General features: G+C 40.8%; 1 protein-coding gene across 5 annotated transcripts in view; it reads left to right on the forward strand.

The window, feature by feature from the left end:
* The window catches only part of Atp2b1 (ATPase plasma membrane Ca2+ transporting 1), a 106,162-nt gene extending 91,916 nt beyond the window's left edge, over window positions 1-14,246 (forward strand). For 3 of the 5 annotated variants that reach the window (XM_029482166.2, XM_029482165.2, XM_085843115.1), the window contains exons 14-22: window positions 18-105; window positions 483-589; window positions 4,096-4,287; window positions 4,521-4,734; window positions 5,127-5,338; window positions 6,570-6,677; window positions 8,351-8,533; window positions 8,914-9,000; window positions 11,616-14,246. In XM_029482166.2, the coding sequence (XP_029338026.1) occupies window positions 18-105; window positions 483-589; window positions 4,096-4,287; window positions 4,521-4,734; window positions 5,127-5,338; window positions 6,570-6,677; window positions 8,351-8,533; window positions 8,914-9,000; window positions 11,616-11,927 (1,503 nt within the window). In that variant the 3' untranslated portion in view covers window positions 11,928-14,246. Of the gene's footprint in view, window positions 1-17; window positions 106-482; window positions 590-4,095; window positions 4,288-4,520; window positions 4,735-5,126; window positions 5,339-6,569; window positions 6,678-8,350; window positions 8,534-8,913; window positions 9,068-11,615 lie in introns of all 5 variants that reach the window. The other 2 variants (XM_085843117.1, XM_085843116.1) reach the window with 2 other exon arrangements.
* Window positions 14,247-24,404: the final 10,158 nt, after the last annotated feature.

Genomic DNA, 24,404 nt, shown 5'->3' on the forward strand with positions numbered 1-24,404 from the left:
TTGATAAAAATTTATAGATTGAACAAGAAAGGATAGACAAGATTTGGCCAAAGCTTCGAGTACTTGCAAGATCATCTCCCACTGACAAACATACACTGGTGAAAGGTGAGTACATTGTACAACCATCTCACGGTTTCCTAACACAGGGACATGTTCTGCCTCCTGAAGTTCAAACAAATCCTGACTATTAAATTGAGTCACAAATAGCATTTTTCTAGTAAAATGTAAAAATACTTCTTTCTGATATATTAGGCAAATTGCATTTATCTTCAGTAATTTCCATAAAATACTGCTCCCACGCTGCCTTAGTCGCTAGAATTGATTGTTTTGCTCCATAGCAAAACAGTTTATATTTTTACATTTGTTTAAATATATTTTTCTAATTTTCGAGTCTCTGAACCAGGCTAATAAGGATGTTGTACGGAACCACTTCATGCATTCTGTAAGGGTTTTGATAGCACTGCTATTTCCTTCTATTTAAGGTATAATTGACAGCACAGTCTCAGAGCAACGACAGGTTGTAGCTGTAACGGGTGATGGTACAAATGACGGGCCTGCACTGAAGAAAGCAGACGTTGGCTTTGCAATGGTAGGAGCCCATGCTAATGTTTACACACAGCTCGCTGTCTAGGTTGTCTGCTTTGTTTGTTTGTTTGTTTGTTGCCAAAATTGCTATCGATTTGAAACAATGTTCTTCAAGGTTAGTTTTAAAAGATGTAAGTGAATTTATAGCTCTAACTATTTTATATGCTACCTTTATTAGATACTATCAAGTCTAGCCAGAAGACTATTTCTTTGAACAGCTGTAACAGTGTACATTTGCTTTGTACTCTGAGACATGTTTAAACATTATTCCCCTCGCCTGCATCTCACAGCCACCTTCTTAACAGACTCATAAGAATGGTGACCTAACTAATGGCTTTTAAAGAGTACCTGAATGTCATCATTTTCTGTAGCGATTCAGTCACCTTCGTGAATAGATACTGCGTTTCATTATGGCAGCCTTATTCATGCATATGGCATACTCTGCTCATATCCAAACAAATCAGCCCCTCTCTCACTTCCCCTCCCCCTTCTCTAGGCCTTCACCCTCCACCCTCTTCTACTCGGATGCCTTCCATAGTTTTTCTATCTAGATTCCACATACAAGAGATTTGTTTTAAGTGGGGGAGGTGCCTGCTTTTCCACAAAATCCTCAACTAAGTGTTTTCTTTACTCTTTGTCTTATTTTTAGAAAATAGTAGTCTGTAATGCTAATTACCAAAACTAAAACATAACCAAAATAAATACCTTGAAATTTTGAATATTTTTGTTTAATATGCAGCCCGTTCTTTTTATTTCTGCATTGGACTGGAGAGTTTCACAACGGACTGCAAAAGTCTGTTCTAAATAGTTATGTGTTCTACTTCATGTGACTATTCATGGTCATTGTAGAAATATCAATGTGCTTTAGAGGTGCTAAATTTGTCTCCTTATCCTACAGTATGGGAGACACTGAATTCTGAAACCCACTGTGACATTAAGGGCTTTGGGTGTGAGGGTGTTTCTGTGTCCCAGGCTGTACTTGTGTGATTACCCACCAAGATTTTCTTGCTAAAATAGAGATATAGAAGATGACTCTGGGTGATAAGATTTAATTAAGACAGGTGGTAAGAGGAAATTCCCCTCAAGCAAAAATAAATATTTCAAGGACTCACCACCCTACCCTACCTACCCTACCCTATCCTACCTTACCTCTAAACAACTGTATTGACATGTAATGTTGAAACTTGCGAAGAGTTCCTGACGTGGACTGAGGAATTCTTGGGGGTTCTGCCTTGTGCTTTAAGCAAGCGACATCATCCTCTTTGGGAACACTGCAATCAGTAACTGTCGCCCCTCCGCATGTAGCAGATTCTTGCTCCTTCTGTGACCCTGACACTTAGCCAGGATGCCAAAACTAGTACCATGGAACAAATTGTTCTTTTCTACAAAATTTGGGCATAAGACAGATACTGAAGGTTTTAAGTAAATGTTAGCAAAACTCACCAATCCAGGACACCCCCCCCCCCAAATACAGTACAGAAGCTATGTTGGTAGTGGTTTTGTTTTTAGGGTTTTGCATGATTTAAAATTAAATTAGATTTAAAAAATTAAACTTATTTCAAAAGTAAAGCGAAGGAGTCAGTCTGGGTGGCTGGGACTCAAAACCATTTTCTGCTAAAACTTGACTTCTGAGACGACACAGATCAGTTCAGAGACACGTGCGCAGGTAGTCAGTTACACTAAGGAACTCCAAGTTCCCATACCAGCTAACCTACTTTTTATAACTATTTCTTAAATTTATAAGGATTTGAACAGAGCTATGAAGGTTTGCATTCGTAACCTATGTCATAAAACTAAGGTGATTATGTAGAGGCTGAGAGAGAACACCGTGGCTTGTAATTGCTGATTTTGAGTTAAACCTCCATCTCAGCCTTCAGTGCCGATTCATACAGAGCATGCAGCATTTCTAACGGGGCTCATCAGATGCCTCTACCATGCGCCATTTAGTTTTTGATTCCCAAAAGAAGATTTGACCATGTTAGCTGTTGGGGTTTTTTTTTCCCCATCTATATAAACTGTAATGACCCCACTACTTTGTCAGCATAGGAAGCATTGACGACTGGCTTTTCCTAAGGAAGAAGAGGCCTCGACTCTTACACAGATATCAGGGGCACGGGCACGGCACTGCATCTGCTCCACGTGCATGCTCGTGCCTTTGCACGCTCATGCATGTGTTCCTGGTCTTCCAGTGGGGTTATGTTGTCACTTTGGTTAGACCAGCATTTCTGTATGGTGTCTATATTATGACTGCCAGCTCCATTCCACCCTGAGCCACATGGTCTCCTACAAGTATTTTTACTTTTCTGGAGAACTTTTTTTTTTTTTTTAATTTCCTGCAACTTATGTTTTTCTTATATAATTAACTTTTTTCCTAATTTGTAACATACTTGGCGAACCCTCATTCCCAGACTCTCTTTGCAATGACTCAGAGACCAGTCAGTGCTCTTACCAAATTCATCTTACAGACCTCCCTCCCCACCTCCTGACCTTCTGGGATCTGGAGTTGGAGTGACAGGTTACCTGACTGCATGCATTTGAGAAGGAGCTCTGAGGATCTGGTTGCCTCGTGTTTTCATTTTATTAAACCTGGAAGACATCTAACAGAGAAGCATCTAAGTCATAAATGCACAGCCGAACTCAAGTGCACACCATTCTGTGTAGGACAGAAAGTGCACACTGCCAATGACTCCTGGAGCTTGCTGCTTCTGTCTGGTTTCATCTATACCGAATCATATGTATTGTGTTAGCATCCGTATGTGAACATTATCTATGATGTTTATAGTTACAGTTAACTTGTTTTGATTAACCCACAGTCTTTTAACCTACCATCCTGCTGTTGACAGTCTCACTAGCCTGAGGCTCCCCAGTGCTTCCTCAGGTCTTCAGGTCTTCAAGAGTGCCTCTCATTTGTCTCTAAGTGTTCCCTTAAACTGCAGGGCCTGAGAGCCAGTTAGGAATTCTGTAATGGGGGAAAGGCCTTCTCTGCTTCCGTCCTGACTGCTTAAGCTTCAGATTGCTCTGGTCTCCTGAGTTATTTATCAGTCATCATCTGCTTCAGTCCTTGCGGTTTCTGTGCAAGCTCTCCCTTCCCTCGCCTTTATCGCTTCTAATCTCTTCTCATTTTTCAACACTGTTTTAAACTTGAGAGTACACACACTTGTACACGTGTAGTGATCATCTCCACCTCCTCCTTCTCATCCCTCCACCTCCCCAGTCCTTCCAACGTGTCCGCTGCCACCTTCACGGCCAGCCTTTCTAAAACCATTGGTGTTTTTAGCATACTTTCTGCGTGGCCTTGGAAGACACATCCCTTGATTTGCACTGCATGCTTCATTCCTTACATATGAAGTCAGCTAAGCCTGAGAGTCCTTCCCAGGCGCATCTTAGCATTGACAGTATTACCTTCTTTTAGCATAAATGTAATTCTTTTTGTTAAGTGTAATGGTGCGCATTTGCATATGTAAAGTGGTATTTTCAGCCCATAGTCTAATTCACAGGCTTTTTTAACAGGGCATTGCTGGAACTGATGTGGCTAAAGAAGCATCTGATATTATTCTCACAGATGACAACTTTACAAGCATTGTCAAAGCAGTTATGTGGGGACGAAATGTCTATGACAGCATCTCAAAGTTCCTTCAGTTCCAGCTTACTGTTAATGTAGTAGCAGTGATTGTTGCTTTCACGGGCGCTTGTATTACTCAAGTAGGTGACTGTTAATATTTATTTTAAAGCAAAAAATTATATGCTCTACCTTTTTAAAGTCCTTAAGTATTGAAGTAAGATGAAGCTTTATATTATAGGCTAATTAACATGAACCGTAATCTGCTCTGTTCCTTAAGTCTTTGTAGAAGTCTTTCCTACTAAAGGCTTTCCGAAAGTTGCTGCCCTCCCCCTGAACCGTTGTGAATGGCTATTAGGAAGCCTGTCTTTTCTAGGACTCACCACTTAAGGCGGTGCAGATGCTCTGGGTAAACCTCATCATGGACACGCTGGCTTCCCTGGCTCTGGCTACGGAACCACCCACCGAGTCACTCCTGCTTCGGAAGCCTTATGGTAGAAATAAGCCTCTCATCTCACGCACGATGATGAAGAACATCTTGGGCCATGCATTCTATCAGCTCGTAGTGGTCTTTACACTCTTATTTGCTGGTAAGAGTTCACTGTGATCACGTTTCTGTTACACCGTGTCTGTTGCGCATCGATGCTGTTCAGTGTGCTGTAGTGTGACAGAATTCCAGAAGCATAAGGCCTGCTCCTGACTCCACTGTGTGTCTTTCAGGTTCTTTTAAGTTCACTTGGGTGAACGGTAGGGGAAGTGAAGAGGCTTAGCTTTTATCTGGGATTCGCGGCACTTAGATCTGTGGTCCTGACATGTCTCCGTAGTGTCAGGGCTGCACCAAATAATCCCAAGGTCCCTTCCAGCTCTTTCTGTGTGGTCACTGCACATCACAGATTGGCCAGGCTTTGCGAGTATGCACTCTGTTAAGTTGCATGGCGGGTGATTTCAGTGATAATTACAAAATGGTGGCATCTCGTTTCAGGAGAAAAGTTTTTCGATATAGACAGCGGGAGGAATGCCCCTCTGCACGCTCCCCCATCAGAACACTACACCATTGTGTTCAATACCTTTGTGCTGATGCAGCTCTTCAATGAAATAAACGCCCGGAAAATTCACGGGGAAAGAAATGTGTTTGAAGGAATCTTCAATAACGCCATCTTCTGCACCATTGTCCTGGGCACCTTTGTGGTGCAGGTCAGTAGATGGGAAGGGAGTTTAGGTGGGTTATTCTGTGAGACATAGTAAACTGGTCCATTGTTCACATGGTACTCCAGCTGGGACAGACGCTTCTGTATGGTGACTTCTGATGACTCCCTAATTTCACGTTGCCTAAAGTATATTCTGAAAACCATTGCAGCTTGTCTCTAGCTTTCTCAGAAGTTAGTTCCACAGCTGCCTAAGCAATTAGCTTTCTTTTAACTGTAAAGAATTATTGTTAATGAGACCAAATCAGCCAGTCACATAATTATTGGTTTTCCCCCAGTATCTTAATGCCTTTCTGTTACACCTTAATTCTACCAAAACACAAAAGTTTTTTACTTAAAAAAAAAACAATCTAGAGACACTGAGCATTTTCTCATTCCGTTTCTTGATGTACAAAAGGATGGTTTTTAGTTTCATGCTTTTATGAAAATCCAGACCTGATGGTCACATCACCTATGAGGAAACTGAATGCTAGACTCCTAGCAAGTCGGTGGCAGCTCAACCTGGAAAAGCACACAGATATTCTCGACATTAAAAGAAGAAAAGAAAAGAAAAGAAATGAAATGAAATTAACAAGTAAATGCAAAGAGTTAGATTTATAATTCTTTTTAAAGAAAAAAATGGTAACCACTTTCATACCAAATTACTTCGTTTTTTCATTTCAATTATTTCATAGCTACTTATCAGAAAGAATTGTCAGACTCAGACAAAGGTGAATATTTGATTGCTTAATACCTATTATTCTGAGGTATGCTATTATAGGACACTAAAAGTCAAGGAGTCCCAGCGTGAATTTTATGTACGTATGTCGTTGGACTTAAGGCTCACTGTTGGATAGACTTTGCAAAGCTAGCCCACATTTCACAGAGTGTTGCCAGGTTGTGTTTCTTTCATTGCAGAGCGTGCATAGTTGGCTTAACATCTAAATGTAAAGTAGGAGTAAGTTCCATGTAGGAGAGAAAGCAAGGAGGCATTCTCTCTGTCCACGTCTCCATAACGTGTGCTTCCCACAAAGCCTTTCATGAAAGGCATGAAGGATTCAAAGCATAGCCAGGAATGTAGCTACATGACATACATAGCGAGAACATACAGGTATTCCTTTGGTCATGAGATTTTTATTTTTAGTAAACATAACTTCCTATATATATTTAAAACTTGGGGTCGAGATTTTACTTTATTTTAGTTGTCATTTAAATAAACTTACTCTTGATTATCCCTCCAGATAATAATTGTGCAGTTTGGCGGGAAGCCTTTCAGCTGCTCAGAACTTTCAATAGAGCAATGGCTGTGGTCGATATTCCTGGGAATGGGGACCTTACTCTGGGGCCAGGTAAAAATCTCACTGCTTTTGTGGTTCTTTTTAAAAACATGCAGCCGTTTCTGTTACTATTCTGGTTACCATTGAGTCACAAAAGGGGATCCTGAGTGACACGGGATTTGTCTCCCTTCCCTAGGCGGCTTGTCCAAGATGGCGCTTGCTTATTGTGCTCTGTTCTTTTGCCCTTTACTAAAGATTGTAAATCAGGTTGCTGCAGTTACAAAGGGTACATACATGACTAGTTAAGATGTCAACGCCTGCGTCTTTATCATCTACTTATATATTTTCAGAATAAACATACTTCCATTATTCTACTATATAAGTTAATATTTTTCAAAGCCTAGAAGAAGTTTTGAGTCTTACCTAGCAAGCAGTTCTTTAAAATCATGGTATCTGGAAAACATAGCCACAAAAAAAGGATTTTCAGGTATTGGAATGGTTTTAACAGTGCATCTGTCAATGAGAAAAGACAGAAAAGTAAGCTCTCCGCAACCGTTCCTGAGAGTCGGCTCACTTGCAGTCGCATGCCCTTCTGTTAAAGACGGGTGGTAATGCCACGGTGTTCACCGCCAGGCTTTCGTTCCTGGTATGAAACCGCTGCTGGAGAATCAGTACTAACACATCCGTGAGCCAAGGGTAGTGGGTGGCTGTGGAACTGTGTGCGCTCGGCCGTTCTGCAGAGCAAACCAAACTCAGCTTGTATTTAGCTCAGCCTTCCTTACCTTCTTCTTAGTCCTGTTTCTGGGTTCTATGTGTCTTTTTATTATCTTAAACATCTCTTTCTCTGTGATCCGTAATTGGTCCACATTTCTTTTGTAGATTTCCAATCTAATTATTTTTGCAATGTTCTCTGATAGGCAGAGCGCAAGCCTACAATCTAGAAATCTGCCTAATGTCAAGAAGAAGAAACTGAGTGCTGTGCAGCAGTGGGCTCACGTTAATTTTGCCTGTTGATTTTAATTGTGTGATACTTAAAAAAAAAGTCTTGGCTATGGTGCCCAGGAGACCTGGAATCTTAGCCATTCCATGAGCAAGTCACTTCACATATCTGAGCCTGTTTTACTTCTGAAGTCAGGGGGCAGGAGTACAAGGGCTCCAGGCTGGTCTGTGTCTGGGTGCATCTTGCTTTCCCCTTGGTAAACTCTGCCTGCTAACACACAACTGCTAATATGGGCTGTTGATGTTTCTGGTATTCTTCTTGTCTCTGGGGGTATCCCTTGCTAAGTATCGCTATTATCAATCAGTGTTGATCCAAATTTTAAATAGCTAAGTTTTCCAAAAATAATTAACTAAAATATTTCAGTGTAACCTTAATGATTTTCTGGGTTCTGATGTTTTCATTTGTTGAACTTTATAGCACTAATGGATTACAAGCTTGTTTTGCATCCAGTTCAACCACTTTTTATTTGAAGCAAATGTAATCAATAAGCATTCAAGTGGAAATTCTGTATATGTACACATGGTCGTGCAGTTCACTGTCATGAATGTCTAAAATATAAGAAATACAAGCAAGTTAATTCATATTCAGAAAACATTTTGTCCTTGCAAACTTATGTAATTTGTATAACTGAATAACTTTTATTTTGGGAAAAATCTGACCTCCAAGATCTCACTGCTTCTCTGGTAAAGATAAATGGACACTCTTGCCGTTTTTAATACCTTAAGTTCTTTCCCCTGTGTTATAGCTTATTTCAACCATTCCAACCAGCCGCTTAAAGTTTCTAAAAGAAGCTGGTCATGGAACCCAGAAGGAGGAGATACCCGAGGAGGAATTAGCAGAGGATGTTGAAGAGATTGACCATGCCGAAAGGGAGTTGCGGCGTGGCCAGATCTTGTGGTTTAGAGGCCTGAACAGAATCCAAACACAGGTATGGGTCTGGTAGAGAGGTAGGAGAGCTGATGGGAGTAAGGACGTTGTTCACCTGGGGAGAGGTCCACTTGTGCTTTTAACTGCCTTTCCAGCCTTCCCGGCCCACAAAACGTATTCTTTTGAAAACTACTACTGATGGCTGAACTGAGTGAAACTCTTAACTGATTATGAAAGAATGTCTCTTATATGCCCTCAGCTTTTTTTTTCCCCCTAGCTTTTATTTTCCCCTCTCATCTCAAAATGCTACATCTTGCCTATTGATGTGCTCTGTAAAAGTGCCTTTCCCTTTACGTTGTAAATGTTGGTTGATGGAACGGTCCTTTCTCTTGTTCTCTCTCTCTTGCTGAGCAAGCTGTCACGATCTCTGATTCCTTGCAGATGGATGTAGTGAATGCTTTCCAGAGTGGAAGTTCCATTCAGGGGGCTCTAAGGCGACAACCCTCCATCGCCAGCCAGCATCATGATGTAACAAATATTTCTACCCCTACACATGTAGTGTTTTCCTCTTCTACTGCTTCTACTACTGTGGGGTGTGAGTGTGTGTTCCTAAGTGCATGAAATTAACATTTCCTATTCCACACACCTAACGTTTCTCATTCTCTCCTGACTGTTTAAACTCATTGTTTGGGCTTTTCATAAAGCTTTCTTTTTGTAAAGTGGACTGAGACCTCAAGTGTTGCCATTGTTACTGTTTCAGTTCGTAGAGGGGTAGAGGAAAGGTGGGTCAGATGCAACTAAAGATTACACTCGAAACCTGGGAGCTTGTCTCTGGGCTAACTCTTAGAGTTCATACGGGGACTAAAACTACAGCTTAGCATTTATGGAAACGACTATAAATTTTTGAGTATATGCCTTTCAACGTATCCATACTGCATGGCTCCCGGAAGCATGTGATTTGAAACTGAGCTAACAAAACCAGAAAATTGACGTTTGTAAAGCTAAAGAGTGAATTTGGCGTCTCAGCTTTCACGTTGTCCATTTAGAAAGTTAGCAGCATGAAGTGAAGCTCTTGCATAGCTAGCCACTTGCCTGCCTTCCTAACTGGAACTCTGTCTGCCTTGATCCTGTGAGCCACTGAATAAGCTTTCATTATTTTTACACTCTCTCTATTGATCGGTTTCTTGGGCTCTTCCCTTTTGTACAATAAGTTCAGCTTGAAAGTGCATTGTAGATAATATTCTGATGCAGTGTATTCACTGCTGTTAGTCTGTCGAGTTAAAATAGAAATGCATGGTGAAGTAGAATTATAGAATGATAATAAAGTCAGAAGAAATATATACAGGCTGCATTTGGTTGTTTGTGTGTGTGTGTGTGTGTGTGTGTGTGTGTGTGTGTGTGTGTGTGTGTGCGCACATGAGCACGCGCACCCGCATGCAGAAATGCAGACTGTGTAGGAGCTCTCCTGGATTAGAGTCTGCCTTTCCCCAGGATTCCCAGTCAGGTGAAATGACACGTTAGAGTCTGAGAGGTCTTGGGGTTGATTATGTGTGCTAACACTGTACCATAGTCCATAAAAACCCCGTGGGGTGTAGGGACATTTACATCTGGCTTATGGTGGAGAAATTCCATTTGGCTGCACCTCCTCAGCCTCTAGTAGGTGGGAGGAGAACTCATTTTATGCCTCCCTTTGTCACTCAGCTGTATTTATTTATACTCTGTGTAAAGGGCCACTAGATCGGTGATTCTCAATCTGCCAAACACTGCCACCCTAGTGACAGCAGAAGTAAAATGACTTGGGTTGCTTCTTCACAACTGTAATGTAAATGGGTGATTCGAAGGCTATGTAATAGGGGATCCCCTCCCTATACACACCCAAAAGAACTGTGACCGTCAGGCTGAGAGCCACTGATTTAGACTTAACACCGCACTCATGCAGAAAGACAAGCATGAAGAATGATGGTGATTTGAAGGGACATGTAACCATATATTTTTTTAAATGTACATTCAATTGTCTATTTGAATAAATGCCTGAGCCATCATTTCCCTGTTAAGATCATTTTAGTGATTACTGTTTTCCTTCCAGAATGTTGGTATCAGGTCTCAACTTTATGAGTAAATAAACGGTGCCTTCATTCTTAAAATTATTGAAACAAAGGTGAACATTTCTATGTTATAAAATATTTATATTTTAACTAATGTAAGTGCTCAGCAGAATTGATTTTATCCTCTGAAAAAATGTTGAATGACACCGGTTTATTGAGCCTGACTATTGGCACTACAGTGACATTTCTATACTTGTCTTTTAACCTAGTTTCCTGTATACAGTATACACCCCAAAAGAGAGGTAAATTGTTAGGCCATATAAGTCTAAATAGTTACTAGAAAGGAAACTTTGAAATTTGTTGTCTTTTCCTTGAATTTTTTTTTCAAAGAGTCCCAGAAGGTATGTGTTTAGAATCTGTTCTTTCCAGAGAACTAAAGTGATTAAGTTATAATCTTTAATACAGAAAAACAAAACACTAACATTTTTGTAGAAAAATGGCATATACTCAAATATTTATAGCTGTTTAGTAGCATTTTATAGATATGTATTCGGGTTCGTCTTCAATTTTAATTAAGGAAGGAGTGGGGCAGATGTGACTTCATTGTGGCACTCAGCTTATATTTGCTTGGCTTGTTCATAGTTGGTGACACCCTAATTCCTAGCATGATAAATAGTCCCCTTTGTGCTTGACATTGTTAACCTTGAGTTGTTTTGAGAAATATGTGCTTTTTTATTTAAAGATAATTCAAGTAAGCTTGTGTATGGCTAAGTTCTCATTTTGTTTTGTTTTTGTTTTTGTCTTCTTAGGGAAAAAAAATCCTACAAAATGGCTATTAAATTTGTAGCCAGTAACAATGAGATTTTGTTAGTTTTTCTTTGAACGTGTATCTCTCGATTAGAGTACGTGGTTTCGTTGTTCTGTAGTGTCCTACTAAAATATTCATTTTTTTACAGTGTATTGCAAGTTCCACTGCATTACATGCAAATTCGATTCACTCATACCTAGCTGTTTGTGGATTCAAACTCATAAGTGAACCATTACTGTGGCGACGTTCCTGGTGTCCTGACATCTCTCTGTGTTTTGTGCTGTTTACAGATCCGAGTGGTGAATGCATTTCGTAGTTCTTTATACGAAGGGTTAGAGAAGCCAGAATCAAGAAGTTCAATCCACAACTTTATGACACACCCTGAGTTTAGGATAGAAGATTCAGAGCCGCACATCCCCCTTATTGATGACACTGATGCTGAAGACGACGCCCCTACAAAACGCAACTCCAGCCCTCCGCCCTCTCCTAACAAAAATAACAATGCTGTTGACAGCGGAATTCACCTTACAATAGAAATGAACAAGTCTGCTACCTCTTCATCCCCAGGAAGCCCACTACATAGTTTGGAAACATCACTCTGATTGTAAGCTGAATGGTAACACACTAGCTGCATTGTAAAGAAACAAATCGAAACTGAGTCTTTTCACATATTGTGACGGACAAGATAGTATTCTTGTCTCTGGACTTCAACAGAAGACACACTTGTACGAATGTAGATTTATTTTTTTAAAAAAAACAAAAGCAAAGCTTTCTGCCAGACTGAGGGTGCTTTTTTGGGGTGTGGGAGAAACGAACTGACAGATAAACAGCGGTGACTCGGCACGAGTGGCCTGTGGGTCGTCAGTGTACCTAACGTTGTCCTGACTAGCAGAGCTGTGGTTTATCTCAGTACTTGATGGGAGGGAGGGAGGAGTGACGCTGGGTGAGACAGAGAGCCCTGGATCATTGAGTGAATACTTTAATTTCTGCTGTTGGCTGTTAATAATTTGGATTATTTATGTTTATAAATGATACAGATCTGTTTACAAGGTTTGTAGATACTTTTTTTGTTCTTCATAGACGGGAAGCTTCCTTATAGTAATGCAGAGAAAAATTAGTCCTTCAAATACTGCTGTATTTTCAGGAAAAAAAAGGGGGGGGTGTTTCTATTGAAACTGTACTAAATTTTTGCCTACAATTTATCTTGTTACATATGTAGATAAATTGCTAATACTAATAGCCAAATAGATAACACTAATGCTTTGTTTAAAAAACAAAAAAGAAAAAAAGAAAACAAGACAAAAAAAAAAACCAACAAAAACCATGAGCAGTGGTGTTCTAATGAAGTTATGGCATCTGTCCTAATTAGTTTCTTAAATACATTTACTACTTAATGGTTTTGAAAGAACTGTTTAATTTTTAAATTTTTTGAAAACTTGCTGATAACCTTTTGTTCAGAATTTAGTAGCTTGATTATCGCGGGACACACACAATGAAAGATGCTTGAAATGCGTTTGATATTTCAGGCCAATCAAATTAAACTGTCAAAGTACAAGAGAAACCTTTAGTCTTTTTTTTTTTGTTTTGTTTTTGTCTAAATATGTTAGTTCAGTGATGTCTTAGTGAACTGTGAGTGACTGCATTGATTTTTCTAATAACTCCATAGATACCTTCACACAGCATAGAGGGGGCTGTTGGCATTTTGAGAAAGGTTAATAGAGAGAGGCATACATCGTCTCCTTTTGTTTTTGAAACTTGTTTGTAAACATAAATAAATATGCCCTTTTATTAAATAAATGCACAGCAATGGTTCTTCAGACAGCTCAGCTCCTTGGTTCTGTATGTGTGCCGCACTGGCCTGTCTCCTCTAACCACAACTAGAAAAAATTTAAAGCTGGTGACAGCCCCAGGAAGGGCTGTTTGAATCCTTTCGTGGTCACCCCATGGAGTCGAGCTGAGACAGCAATTTGGCCACCTAGCATACCCTTCCTAGAATCTACTTTTATCTAAAGTAAAGTAGTCTGGCCATTTTATACGAAGTAATGACCACAGTTGTCTCTGATGTATTTGTTTTTTATTAAGTGTCCCAGTAACAGATTAGATTAAAGGGATGGTGCATGAAGGTTTGAGGAAGCTTCTAAACATGATCTATGTAGATGTAATAACCAACTCTATGCCGAAATGCTCATCTCTGAGACAATTGAGTTTCCAGGCTCTCTGCTTCTTTTCTGTCTATCTTCTTCCTTTGTTTGCCTCTTGTCTTGACCCTTTAGAAAGTGGTATTGTTTCAGGGCGCAGATCTCGCCAGATAAACAATCCTCAGGCTGACCTAAAGTTTACGAGGACTACTACATCCAAGAATGCTGACCTAGCAAAGAAACATCTAGTTGATGGTGCTTGATATATATATTTTTTTTTCTTTTTTTTTGGCGGGTGGGAGGAATCTTTCTCTCCCCATCAGTTGCCTGTAGTAACTCTCTGCAAGTCTTAGAAACACATCGGCTCTGTCCCATCGATCACTGTACATTTTTACTCATCAGGTGTTTGTAGTTATTCATACTGTAAAAAGAGGTAGCATGATATGCTGGGACGCATATTTAGACCAGGAGCCCAAGGTGGGCTCCTCGTCTTGAATTTGCCATTAACGTGCTGCATGATCTTGGGGCAGTGACTCACCCTGATGGAGGGTGGGGGACTAGACTCCTCTTGAAGAACCCTTTCAACTCTAAAAATTGACCCTATCCACTGAAGAAGCCTGTGAGGCATAGGGAATAGAGAAAAGGGAAATGTTCTCAGCTTTCTTTTTTATTTTGGTTATGCTTAAATATGAATGTAATTACCAAGAGAATGAGACGTGCATGTGCTTTGGAGGGTTTGTGTCTAGCTTTTCCGGTCTCTTTTTTTTTTTTTTTTTTTCAAAACTCAAGGCAATGGCTTTTTACCCCACCTCTAAATCCATAAGCGGGTCTTAGGACATCCGTGAAGTAATAATAACAAAACACGCTCGGTGTGCGTTTCTCTCTTTGAGACACTGTAATTTCTACCAGAAATGTCCACAGCATTATGTAAGTAGGAAAAAAAAAAATACAAGCAAGCTGTTAAAGATCTTGGATCCCATTCTATAGTGTGTATACCTAAATCAACTTCTGTAATTCACATTTTTCTCTTTTATTCTCTAACCAAAATCAGAAAGGAAAAAAAAAAAAACTTGTTTAATTTTGCATCCCAAATGTTTTTAATCTTTGTATATTTTTTAGACTCCCTTTTCTCCCCATCATTGCCTTTCCGTGGTTGTAAATACTTGTCGCACTCTGAGGATGAGTTACGTCTTGTCATCTTACAAATATGTGATATGGTAATTTTCATAACAGATTATCAGTTTTGAACCAAGAAAATGGTGATTTGTTTATAAGAGAAAACAAAACAAAACAAACAAACAAAAAAAAAACACCTGGCTTCATTTCTGTGAAATTGCTCTTTGAACCTTTCATTTCCACGTGTAAGCCAACTGGGATACTACCGTGATGGTGTTGATTTCTTCTACTGATGCTTACCATCTCTTTTAGCCACTGAGCCTTTTATTATTTGTCTATTTGTAAAGTTTATTTGTCTTAACTCATTTAATAAATATACTGTTTATCTGTTTCTGAATGGGGACTGAACTTTTTGACCCTTGGGGTGATCTGAACACCATATTTTGGCATTCCTTTTTTCCTACCTGAGATTTTTGCTTTTAATCTCCGTAATGCAGAGTCTATAAAATACTTGGAATGTTATGATGGGTCCCGGGACTCAGTGTTCTCATGCACTTGCCTGGTTTCCCCTCTCAAAGGGAAGTGGGTGTAGTACCCCAGCTGCTGCCCAGAGTGACAGCCCTCAGTCACAGCATCCGTTCTGCAGGCCAGGGAGGACAGCGGTTTAGTTTAGTGTAGAACTTGTTTTCCACATGATTAAGAACACTTTATTAAACAATCCGAACTTTTTAATAGCAATTATCTTAACTCTGATGGAAAAATAATAGCAGTGAAACTTACACTTCGGTGGTTTCCATAGTCAATGATTGCCATAAATTCACAGAACAATGCCGAACCAGCAAGGTAATTTTGGATACTGTATTTTGATGGAATAAACTATTAAATGGTTGAATCATACAGCAGGAAGGGTATTTTTCATCTTGTCAGATTGGGAACTTCTGTATGTATTAACTGTCAGAATTGAGTTTCTAATTCTATTTGTAAAGTTAAACTAAAGAAGAAGAGGCACTTTCTTTAGCCTTTGTTTCTTGGCATTTTCCCCCCTTACCTTTAGAAACCTTGGTTTCTTGAACCTTTCAGTCACTAACCTGGGCTGCTCTAGAACCTGCCTGAAGTGCAGGACACCGTCCTTTTTCAATTATTCTTACACATAGATGAGTATCTGTATTGCTGTGCTCCTCTCCTGGGTATGTGTCTATAAGAAAATTACTTTCATCCAAATAATTTATCAACAAAGTGGTAGCTTTTTTCTTATAAACCCTTAATCCTATATACTTTTGCCATGAGAATGATTTCTTTTCCACTTTTCATATTTTTTTTAAAAAAATATTTTTAAAAAATCTTATAGTCAGATATAGTACAAGCAGGCTGAGTCACTCTGTTTTCTCTGAGTTTGAATTGTCATTATTGAACAGTACCTTCATGGCTCCAAAATAGAGGCTTAAAGTTAATGTGTGTGTTTATACGGTGTTGGTGCCCGGTACAGTTTCCTTAAGCGACACTGCCCTATGAAAAAGCCCTGTGCACTTCTGGATTTGGGTTCAGCTCAAAACTAAGCTTCTCTTAATTTAAATCAAAGGTTAAAGGTCATATAGTTTTGGGGTTTCCCCCCCCAATGTTAGCAATGGGGTTTTGGCCCATAAACTAGGAATTACGAAGTAATTTTCGGTATGCCAAACATTTTATACGGGTTATGTCAATAATAACCCTGTGAACTTCCATTGTACTTATGGAAAAACTGAGGCTTAAAAAGCTTTGGAACACATGGTAGAAGTCAGCTTCATACTGAGACAGCATTGAAGAGCCCCAGCTGCTAGCACTTAAGTCAAACAAGTATCAAAAAAAAAAAACTCCAGTGCATAAGCCTGGTGCTGCCGTCCTTGCTGCTGCTCTTCTCTGATAATGGAGGCTTCCGAGATAACTTCTAAACAACAGCTCAAAGACTGAGGCAACGAGTCGCTGCCTAAGATGTAAGGAGCCCAAGCTCTCCTCACAGGTCAGAGGAAGATAGGACAGAGATGTTCGTCACATACTTCAGTTAGAAGTTCTGAGATGGGTGGTTTTGAAGTTCCATAGGTAGCATTAAAGGTCAGCACTTTTATTAATCATACGGGATGAGAGTTTATCACATTACAATACGATGAGTACTCTTGTCTCTGTAAAGAAGAAAAGCTGGAACTACAGAATGAATATACTACTTAGACATGGCTCACTCTTTTTTTGCTCTTTCTTATATGCCCTTTGAAATTTTCCTAGCTATATTTGAGACCCCATCTACTCCTCCACCCCCTTGAGTTTATTTTAGTGAGATATTTTGTGTCTCGACAGTATTTTCCTTGATGAAAATTCTTAATGCGTTCATATTTAGCTCACGTGACAGACACTTGCACATCAGATTTCAGTGAGTCAAATCTAAGTGGATCACAACCCTTTCTGATGGCCTCAGTCTCAGTACCATCTGCAGCCCTGCAGTTTGTGAATGCTCCATCCCTTTGGTTTGTAAAAATGAGGCGCTGCTAGCTGACGTCCGTGGTCATTATGGTATCTTCATTGAGGTAAACTATACTAAAAGTCTTTCTCAATAAGACAGCTTTGGACATCGCTAGTCTTTAGTCTGAGGCAGCATGTCTTAATGAATAGCTGGAGGGGGAGAACAGGGAGAAAACGTGGCCACTAAGACCTGGAGTGTGTGACATTCAAAATTCAGGTTTGGATCCTTTTCATCATCATAAGTCTGCTCCGAGGTGAACCCCCTGTGAGGCAAAGGGTCTTTGATGATTTGTTTTCGTGCTGTAGAATTGAGGGAAGTAATACTTCTCCATTTCTGAAGTGCAGTAGGGGCCAGGGCCATCAAACAATACAGCCACTCCAATTCTAAGGGTCGGATCCTGCCATGTCATTTTAGATCATTGTCTGGGCATTGGTCCCTGTATTCCTTCCTGCTAAATGAGCTGCTAACTGCTTAGATGGGTTTGTTCAAATCTCTTGCTCCTCTGGCATTCATTCAACAAATACTCGGTACCTATGAGGAGGAATTCCTGTCTCTGATTCTAAGAATCAAACAGGATCAGATTGGGAGGTGCAGGGCAAGGGGGCTGGGTGGGTGAATCTGTATTCCATAGTGTGTTCACAGACACCCTCACAGGTGAGTAACTGGACCCAGGGAACCACCTGCTGTGTTATCAGGAAGTACCTTTTGTACAGGCTCTAGTAGGTTGGTGTTTGCCAAGTTAGAGGGCCAAAAGGGAGTGCTCAGTGTAGCTGGAATGGGCTAGGCCAGTGGGAGAGTTTTCTACAGGCTTGAATAGAGCCAGGCAATGGTGGTATGACCCTGTAATCCCAGCACTTGAAAGGCTGAAACAGGCAGGTCTCTGTGAGTTCCGGGCCTGCCTAGATTACAGAGTGAGTTCCAGGCCAGCTAACGGTTACAAAGTGAAATCCTGTCTCAAACGAGCGAACAAACGCTTGGATAGATAGTAGGCAACCACTGAAGTTCAACCCTGGTGAGAACTAGGCTAATGAATAACATTCACTCTATTCAGTTTAGTCTTCTCTGTCTCTTTATCGTCCCCTTGGAAAGATCTGCATAGGCCCGTTTTTCTTATTTTTGTTCATTCACACTTGCCCTCCCCATCCAGTTGGCAGCAAGCTGGTACCATTTATAAGCATCTCACTTCTTTACCCATTTGCTTCATCCTGTGTGGACGTTTTCTCTTTGGATGACAGTGACCATTCTATTTGCTGTTTTTCATTATGGAAGCAAAAGATGGCCACTCTTAACTCTGACATCATAGGGTATCCTTCTAACTGCCTTTTTTGGCTTCTTAAAACACCCTTTGCACCTCTGGTCGTATTTATCTATGGCATGACCACCATCTCTCATCCTTGCCTACTAACCGTCATCTTTGCCATGTAGTAGAGTTGGCTCCCTCAGCCTATTCTGTCATTGACCTAGAGGCCTGGGAGGCTTTGCCACCTTGATGAGCCTGAACTCCATTCAACTTCACACCTCTTCCTAACTTTACGGCATAGTCGTAGTCTTGATAGAGACGGGGGTGCACGGGTCTCCTTGTTTCCTGACTGACACTCAAGCCAGTCTTTTATTATCCTCAGGTCCATTCCCCATTGCATGTATTCCAAGTCTTTATATGTCCCGTAACGCCAGAATCCAAGCCCTCGTTTGCCTGACCAGGATCCATTCTGCGTTATTCTGTCTTAGCATTTTGCTGGTCTTCATGTTTCAACGGACATCTGCTGCTCATTCTCACTGTGTTAGGCTTTAGTCCAAAACGGCATTTTTTAAATCTGTCTCTATTAAACCATATTAAGGTTTGCAGCTTTGCTGAAACTACTGCTTTCCTGGGGCAGGGAGTGGGGGAGGCACAAGCAAGCAAGATCTGCAAACAAGCCTGTGCCTGATTTAAAGATCTACTAAGCTGATGTTTAACCCAACCATTGATTAAAGACCACTTGGTTAAATACTCCATTATGTAACATGTCAGTAGCCATTGAATCCAATAGTGGATAATGATTTATTGAAATGCTTTCTCTCGGCTGCTTTTCCTTTCACCTTTAGTTTCAAGTCTTTTGTCAATATCCTCAGTTTTGGTTATTATTGCCCTAAATTCCTCCTAGCTCGAATCCATACAAGGTAGTTTCTTGGCTTTGTTGCCCCTATCCTACTAAATCCATGCCATACCAAAAATTCTCCATTATCTAGCATCTAGGGATTTCTAGCATTCCCTATTCTGAGAAACAGTTTTTAAGAGGATGGCCCCAGGAAGCTTTGAATAGCCCTTACCTCTGAACTCTAAGCTCGACTCGGTCCCCCTTTCTCTGCTGTGGGCAATGTGGTGTTCATGTGTTCTCCCAGCACCCCCAAGCTCCATGCTTCACATTTACACTTTGTAGCACTTTGCGGTACATGTCCTTCACACAGGACAACCACAAGAGACAAATGGTCTCAAGTGAGATTTTTTGAGTGTGGAGAGCCAGAAGCAGGAGAAAGGCAAGGACTTAACTAGTCTGCCGATACACATAACAAGGACTGGGAAGTGTCCCAGCAGTAGAGCACTTTCCATAACACCATGGGTTTGGTCCCCAGCATCACCCAGGATAGAAGCATCTATTGGGGGAGAATCATTCGGAAGAGGATGCTGAGGCTCTGCCTGCGAGAGGTAGGGCAAGGTCACCAACTGCGTGGGTGAAGAGCGATTACAGTCCACAGACCTGACTCTGACCTCAACTCTGCCTTGCTCTAACAACAACACTCTGAGCGCCATTTCCTCAGCAGGAACAAGGTCCAGGCCCTACCCTTTGATGCTCACTTGAAATCAGAGACTTGAAAGCTCTTGAATAATTCTAAGGAGTGTGCACAATGGCAGTGTGAGCTCCATGGCAATCGAACCCTGCAAGGAGCTGCTTCTGCCTCCCTTGATTTTTGGTTTTTGTTTCTTTTAATGAAAAAGTTGGAGTTGCAACGAGTTTGCAGAGTCTGACTGGGTCATAAACTACCAAGGAGATGGATCAGAGAAATCGGTACTTGCTTCCATTCCTACTGTGGTGTGTAGTCAACAACAGAAACTTTTCTTGAAAATGGTATAGTGTATGTCTTGCACATCTGGGAAGTGAAGATCCAATGAGCGTTCCATTGTGACCCAGTCAGGATTTACCATTTATCCTGTGACTGAATAGCACTAGATGCTCGGAAGGGTTGACTCGGTTACCCAGGTTTTATGACCCAGGTATATGAGGAGATGTGCCTCTACTCCCAAGTTTTAAAATGCTGTTGCTAGGTCCACCTCCAGTAGTCAAGGGTGTGGCCAGGGCGCTGGCAACTTTTTAAAAATTCCCGTGTGACTCAGATATGCGGCAAACAGTTTGCGAGGTCAGAAACACTGAGAATGGTCGTCCCCAGATGCAGAGAGGAGCACGGAAGGCAAATGGTACAGTCACCCCAGCCATGGATACTTAGTGCTAGAAATACAGTCTGCTCACTTGAAGATGTTGTTTTTAAAAAATGAAAATGTTTCAAGCGCACTTTAAAAAGTGTACAGGTTACAGGTTGTGAAGCTTGGTGTTGACAGTTTTAACAGGCACGTACAAACTAGCCTGATATCTGTATTGGGTGGAGATACGCAAATAGCAAGTTTAAAATCTCTCAAATACAAATAATGTTAAATTTACTTCGTTACATGAAAACAAAAGCACTTTGAGAATTCACGTCCTTGCTTAAGCTGGAGAGATGGCACAGCAGCAGTTGAGAGCACATGCCACTCACTCTTCAGGGGGCTCAGGTTTCAATTTCCAGCACTTAAATCAGGCAACCCCCAACCACCTGCAACTCCAGCCCCAAGGATACATTTTGGTAACATTTGAGCACACACAGGCACACATGCACACACACAGACAGATACGCGTGTGCTTGCACACACAAACATACACACATTTAAAAATAGTAATAAATTCTAAAATAAAGACGCAGTCTGAAGCAATCTGACCTTCTAAAATTGACTTCTACAATGTTCCCTACAACTGGAAAGTAAATGGCATTTGTCCCTTGAGAGGTACATTTTAAAGTTCACGGTTGTTAGTAAAACACTAAGTATGATCAAAGTACTTTATATTATATACTTCATAGAAACAAGAGTTTGAATAAAAACTTGTTTCCTTTCCAAGAAAAAAAAATCTAATTGAATTTTTCTTTCTGCCTCAAAGGGCAATTTCTAAGTCACTTTAATCTAAAAAGTTTGGCTACACTGTCCGTTCAGTTGTCAGCTGAACTATCCCACAGCATCCTGCATGGAGGGTGTGACCCTTCCTTGTTCCCAAAGTGCTCTACAGGTTCCTACCATGCTGTGTGAGTTGAGTCTTACCAGGCTACTCTTTTGTAATAACTGAGAAACATCTACTGTTTGAACATTCATTGCAGCCTGTAAGGCCTCTTCAGTTTGGTCAGCATCATTGTGCTAAGAGGAGAATCCCATCAACCAGCTCACATTGCCCACTTTTCAGATTCATAAAGGCAGCTTCATGTCCCCCACTCCTGATCGCTAGCCCCACGTTCTCATCCTACATTCATGGCTCTAGTACCGAGACCTGTTCCTCACAGTGAAGTACCTACCATCTGTCCCAGTTTGCCAACGTAGTTCTGGTCCATAAGCCAGCCATCTCTGTGTGGTTATTAATATACCCACCCTCCCCACCAAATCATTCTTGTTTGAATGATACAAGTTACATTCCCAGGTTTTTTCATTGTCTTGCTCTGGCTGCCCAGTGAGTGACTGACTCTGTGTGTGTGTGTGTGTGTGTGTGTGTGTGTGTGTGTGTGTGTGTGTGTGTGGTGTGTGTGTGTCTCTGTATTTTCAACCAGTGGTGTGTGTGTGTGTGTGTGTATGTGCATGTGCATGTGTGTGCAACCTGTGGGGGTGGGGGTGTGTATATATGTGCAGCCTGTAGAGTGTGTGTGTGTGAGTGTGTGTGTGTGTGTGTGTGTGTGTGTGTGTGTGTGTGTGTGTGTGTTGTAGGAGGGAAGGGGAGGAAAAGAGGCCTGTACAACATTCATGTAGAGCCTGTAACCTAAACCATAGGGCCATAGGGAGGAGCTAGCCCTTTGGGTCAGATATCCATGCTTTTCTCATGGATAAAGGACTTAGTCTTGGAATGACTGTACCTTTTTGCCCCAGGCTCTAGTTAGAAACAAAGTGGAAAGTAATTATTTAAGGGACAGTAGTGTTTCTATTTATGTTTCTTGCCCTTTAAAAGGATTTTCCTTTTTAAGCTTGACATAGTGGTACACACTTGTAATCCTAGTACCAAGAGGCTGAGATGGGAGGATTACAAATTCAGGCCTAGCCTGGGCTCAATAGTGAGCCTTTGCCTAAAACAAAAATCTTGCAAATGTTTGTCTTCATTTTTAAGTTACAGAATTGGGATGGGCTAATTCTCTATAGCACAAATTAACCCTCTAATGCAGTAGTTTTCAACCTTCCTAATGCTGCGACTAGTTAATACAGTTCTTTATTTTGTGGTAACCCCCAACCATATTTTCATTGCTACTTCATAACTATAAGTTTGCTACTGTAATGTAAATAGCTGTTTTCCCCCAGTGGTCTTAGGTGACCTGTATGAAGGAGTCTTTTGATACCTTCCCCCAGAAGGGTCACGACCCACAAGTTGAGAAACCATATTCTAATGCTCCCCCCCCACACACACACAAACACATACTGTGAAATACTATGTAATTTGGGGCATTCCAAAAGGTTGTCTTGGGACAGCTTCAAGGAGCTGCCTAGCTTATTATTAAGCTTTCATTCTGTTCCAATGTTTCTGACCAATATGAAGAGCTCATTTGAAAGGTGTGCCCTTGAGTCCCCGGTTTCCCTGTCTCAGCAGTGACTGGCTGGAGACACGCTTGCCTAGCAGAGGCACACACCCCTGGAGCTAGCGCATTCTAACTGTGGGGTGATTAACAGTGTGGAGGTCGTTACAGGGGTGGGGCGGTTGTAGGTGTGGGATAGTTGTAGGTGTGAGGTGATTGTAGGGCTCCACAGTAGTTATAGGTTTGAGGCGGTTATGGGTGTGCATAGTTGAAAGTGTTGGGTGGTGGTAGGTATGGGGTAGTTGTAGACGTGAGGTGATCGTAGTTATAGAGTGGTCGTAGGTGTGGTTGTAGGTATGAGGTGATTGTCAATATTAAATTAAAATTGTCGATATTAAATTTCCTGATGTATTTAGTACATCAGGAAAACATGGTGGCTAATGACTCTGTGGATTGAGAGACCCATAAATAGCAGATCCACCTCCGCCTGTAATTTCAACTTTCTTCTCTAAAAGCTTGATGGATGCAAATAACACTGACTGAATTACTCACTTTATTTTTGCATACCGTGACGTATTTTCAGCCCAAAGAGGTTGGGAAGCTGGCGACAGGAGCAGTTCACAGTTGGATCTCTAGCAAAGACAGGAACTGTTATTCTCATGTCTAAAATACAAAGCTCTGGGCCATGAAATGGTTCAGTATATTAATATATTATCACATGTTATAATATATATAATACAAAAATATAACATTATAATAATATATAATTACATATATTAAATATTAGTAGTATTAAATGATTAAAACTGAAAGATCTTTTGAGATCTATCATGGGACTAATTGAATGTATTTGAAGATGTAACTTAAAAAAATGCTAATAGTTTCATTGAGGAAAGAGCTTTTCACACTTTCCCTTTGGGGGCATTTCTTTTATCATAAGACTGGAAACGTGACCTAAACCTCCCCACCCCCACACATATATAGCAGATGTGCAGCTTGGTCTTCTTGTGGGTCCTGAACAACTGGAACAGGAACTATCCCAAAAGCCTATATGTGGAATATATTCTAGCTGGGCTACCTTGTCTAGCCTCAGTGGGCGAGGAAGCACCTAGCATCGCAAACTTGAAGTGCCAGGGTAAGAGGGATACCCAGGGAGACCCACCTGCTGAGAGAGAAGGGAAGAAAGAATGGGGAAGGGTTGTGGGAGGGGGTGACCAGAAGGGAGGCAATGAGCGGAATGTAAAGCAAATAAAATAAGTTAAAAAAAAAAAGTACAACAAAGGAAGAATAGGGGAAAAAGGAGTAAATAACATAAATTTAGAAAATATAGAGTGTATTAAAAACAGTAACAAAAGTTAAAGCATTCAAGGATTTGACCACACAAATATTTAATAAATAAGTCAAAACTAAAGAAAAAAAAAAGAAGAAGAAGACCAGAAACATTTTTGGAGATTTTACATTCTATTTATTCCAAAATGCCTCTAAGTAAAGAGAGTCAAGTTTTG

The sequence above is a fragment of the Mus caroli genome, unplaced genomic scaffold (genome assembly GCF_978045245.1).
Source record: "Mus caroli unplaced genomic scaffold, Mus_caroli_1 scaffold_9, whole genome shotgun sequence".
In the NCBI taxonomy this organism is placed as follows: domain Eukaryota; kingdom Metazoa; phylum Chordata; class Mammalia; order Rodentia; family Muridae; genus Mus; species Mus caroli.